The sequence below is a fragment of the Triticum urartu genome, chromosome 1A, assembly GCF_056163025.1.
Source record: "Triticum urartu cultivar PI428250 chromosome 1A, HENAU_Tu73, whole genome shotgun sequence".
Lineage (NCBI taxonomy): Eukaryota > Viridiplantae > Streptophyta > Magnoliopsida > Poales > Poaceae > Triticum > Triticum urartu.
The window spans coordinates 76,109,601-76,113,812 of NC_141873.1; the positions used below are offsets into that span (position 1 = coordinate 76,109,601).

Here is a 4,212-nt window from a genome sequence, read left to right on the forward strand (position 1 = left end):
AATATAAATTGCCATAAAAAAGGTTCATTTTGCCATGACCTCTAAGGGAATGTCAGCACAATAATATTCCCCTATATATTAATGAGTGCAAGTTAAATGTGTAAGCACCTACTAAGCATTGGTGCATAATTACGCACTGCTGATCTTTCAAAATAAGCACCAATGATCCTACAACCAAAAAAGGCTGATTTATTTTTGCTAACCGCTTTATGCTATTATTAGGGACAGTCATTTGCTGTCAGAGCACTAATTTAATGTATAATACAAATAAAAGCTTCTGGACAAAAACAAAATGAAATTCACTACAGTAAATAGAGTTTGATGATGATAAATGATCAGTGTGGCCTACTTCTCTTACCTAGAGTTTATTTCAGCTGCTCCTTTGCATCCACAACTGCAGCTTCCTCTTTAGGCACGACATCTACAACAGGCTCGTACAGGTACCACTCCTTCTTTTTCCTAATATATGCAAAACAGACAGTTTTAATAGAAGGCCGGAGCTGCAACAAATCCCTGCCTTAGTCCCTATAAGTGCGGAATAAACAGTGTGATAAAAACCAAACTGTATAAGTCATGTCTATAAAAGGCTTTATTATAGCAGATCTTACCGAATGACGCTTCCTTTGCTCCCAAAATACTTGAACATATCCACTGCGTTGTTCATGGCTTTACTGCAAAAACATGGGCACACCATTTAAAATAACAGATACAACATGTAAATAAGGGATGTGGCATAGTTTGGAAAGGTTTGCCAGTCCTGTAGTAGTTCCACTAAAAACTGAAGACTCAACAAAAATAACATCAGTAGACACTTCCACAAACCTATTAGAGGCAAATTCTGGTGCTCGCCTTTTCTTTGACATTTTAGCTTCTCTCATAGCAGAAACAGTCTGGCTAGCAATCTGTCAAGTTCATGTCGTTTGTTTATTCATGTTGGCCAACAAATTATCCTATCCAATAACTAGTGAAAGCCAAATTTTGCAGGTATTTACTTGAAAAACAAACCAACAAAGAAATTTCATGAAATTGTAAAGATAAATAGCAGAGGAAGTATATCTAACCTCATAAAGTTGCTCACGGATGCAAACAGCTATTGCAGGCTGCACATCAATTAGCATGATTTTATCAGTGTAAAACAAAGTTACTGAAATACTACACACCATCTATACACCAATAAGAAATGTCCATTTAATAATAAATATGTATCATGCATAAAACAACAATACCAAATAAAGGTTAGAATTGAGTTTGATAGCGGTGCAAATTGCTGTCAAATCCCAGAAATATACATGTAAATCCAAAACTTTAGGACAGATAAATTAAATTCAACAAAGCTTCAGAACCAATAGATATAATGAAGGTTAAAGCCGAAACATCTACAAGATTCTTCCAAACGTAAAATAGAAGAATCAGGCTGCTGTAGGAACATCAATGTCTAAAAATCTTGTACGCAAGTTGGCACAGCGCTTTCAATCAATCTCGCTCAACTTGTTAGTATTCTTATGTTTAAATGGAAATTTCAAGTTCCATGTATATAAATTACAACGATACTAGGTAGGAAATGTTATGTGCATAGCGCGATCAGGCTGCTGTAGGAACATCAATGTCTAAAAATCTTGTACGCAAGTTGGCACAGCGCTTTCAATCAATCTCGCTCAACTTGTTAGTATTCTTATGTTTAAATGGAAATTTCAAGTTCCATGTATATAAATTACAACGATACTAGGTAGGAAATGTTATGTGCATAGCGCGATCAGGTGGCTTCCTTCTTTTGTAAACAATAGAACCAAAAAGGCAACCCCACGCGACCAGGTCCCCTATTTTCTGGCGAGTTGTCCCCCTCCCTCTCTAGAAAGAGGCAAGAAATCCGCTGCACCCCCCCCCCCCCCTCCCTCGCAGGTATACCTGCGCCGCCACATGCAAAAAATGAGGCAACAAGAAAACAACACTGTAGCAGATCCAAGGCGCTGCAGCAACAAAAGGGAAGAAAACAAGAGAGGTGGAATGCACAAAGCACACGGAAAGCGCATCACAGGGCACCACGTCTGTTGATTTCGTTGGCAAACAAGGTCAGGAAGTTGCCTTCTACGAAGAGGATAACAGGCCACTAACATGATACTGGCATCCAGTTTTCAAGGAGAACTCGAGGCAACTACTTGTTAACAGATGCAACTCCAAACATCTGGGCAAATAAATTACTACAGACTGGCGTTTCTTGAAAAAATCTGAGGCAAATCAGCAGGGATACAAAGCACAATGAAAAGTATGTCACCATGCTCCCCCCCCCCCCCCCCCCCCCCCCCCGCGCACAAAAAAAACACTCCTGCACTTTCCTAGTGTTGCATCGCCCTCTGTATTTTCCCCTCCTGGCTCCTGGGCAGTGCCTCATTGGAGGACCACCCTCTGCCTTGATGCTCCCACGCAGCGCATCCAGCATCCAACAAACACCCGTCCCCGCGCAAAAGGACATTCTCGTCGTGTGTGTGTGTTCCAGCTCGCCGCTCCACCCCCACCAATCTCTACCGAGGCCGAGTAACAGCAGTGCCGTCGATCTCCTTCTGCCACAGCCCCTCCCCCCTGCCCCCCTGCCTCTTCGATCCCGTTGACGAGTAGCAAATATGGGAGATGAACCCTAGAGCTGAGGAAGGAGAGGATGAGAAGAGAAAAGAGGAACTGGAAGAAATTTCGAGAGAGAGATCGAAGAAGACAAACGGTCAAGGTTGCACTATGCCCCCACAGTCCCTGCCCCACTTGTCGGTGCTCACCCACACACACGTGGTGAAGCGATGCACGATCTAACGGCTGTGACGCGGCCACTCGTAGAGCACAAATCACGCGCGTGCTGGTATAAATTAATGGTATGTCTATTGATGCAAATACTACTGGTATGAAACTGAAGATTAAGGGAAGTCAAAACTATAGTTGCATCTCCGTGTAGCTCAGTTATTGAAAAGAAATGTGACAGGTTTCCCATATTTGGTAAGGGATTTAGGTGTAGCCTAAATGTGTAGATAGCACCTGGATCGCGAAGAAAACTGACATCCTTAACATGATGCATCAATTGCCTATTTTGTTTGATTACATTAAAATAAGTGTTTCAAATGAAATCATACAAATCTCTCAAGAATTAAAGGATTGTTACCCCAACTTCAGGATCTGTAATGTTCAAATCATCACATAACGTCCTTGCAAATTCCTCAGGATCACTTTCAAGGTTGCCTATATCCTGGTACATTAAAGTTGATGCGAAACCGAGTCAAAATTAATAATGCATTCGAACAGCCTGATAAGGCAAACAGTCTACATAAATAATTATCGACAAACGTGCACGTACCCACAAGAACTGATCTCTAATTGTCGTATTGTTCACTCGGAGGTCAATCTGCACATACCATTCATGTGAATTCAAACGAAATGGCACCGAAACAGTCCACATGTCTGCAGTTACCAAAAGACGCTAACCTTGAGGGGCATAATCTTCTCCTTGACCTGCATCTCCTGCCCCTCGTAGGAACGGAACTCTGCCAATTGCCCCTTTTCGGCACACACACACACAAATAATTGACACAACTAGTAGTAAGCCACAGAGCTGTCCAATTGCAGAATAGCAATACAAACAATGCTAAATGAACCACAAAGATGAAGCAAGCTGAGAAAGAACGGTGGTACCTGGATGGACTGGAGCATCTGTGGGACGAAGGTGGCCGGAAGCTTGAGCTCCTTGGCCGTCCTCTTGGCGAAGGTGATGACCTCCGAGTCGGGATCTGTACGGCGCAGGAAAGACCATCAGGAAACATCAGCAAAGACCGATGAACCTGACGAAAAGACCGGAACATCAGGAAAGGCGGCACCGTACCGCGGGGGTTCCAGGTGAAGGCATCCCTGTAGCGCTGGCCGTCCACCTCGATGTCGACGCGTATCGGCACCAGGTTGTCCCTCGTCGGCCTGCCCAGCGCAGCAGCGCGGTTAGCTCCTCCCCCATCCCCCAACAGATCCAAGGTTCCTCGGAGAGAGAGAGAGAGAGAGAGAGAGAGAGAGAGAGTATGTACATGCGGAACTTCACAGTGGAGGATCGCGGGGCGCCGAGGCTCACCGTCTTCATCGCCGTCCGGGCGGTCCGTTCGTCGCCGCCGTGCGGTTGGGGATTTCGAGGGCGGATGTCCTCTTTTTGCCTGCTCCGCCGCGGACGGGGCTAATACGGACTTCAGAGCC

The 4,212-nt window shown here is 44.4% G+C and overlaps 1 protein-coding gene across 1 annotated transcript; it reads right to left on the reverse strand.

Moving 5' to 3' along the window:
- Nucleotides 1–358: 358 nt before the first annotated feature.
- BSH (transcription regulatory protein SNF5, putative (BSH)) lies at nt 359–4,212 on the reverse strand. The gene is made up of 10 exons (XM_087547653.1): nt 4,050–4,212; nt 3,857–3,945; nt 3,670–3,764; nt 3,463–3,534; nt 3,335–3,382; nt 3,143–3,226; nt 1,062–1,100; nt 823–902; nt 609–671; nt 359–459 (listed from the first exon to the last, which is right to left on the reverse strand). Exons 1-10 carry the CDS (start codon nt 4,100–4,102, stop codon nt 366–368), a joined length of 717 nt encoding a protein of 238 aa, XP_087403779.1. The 5' UTR covers nt 4,103–4,212; the 3' UTR covers nt 359–365.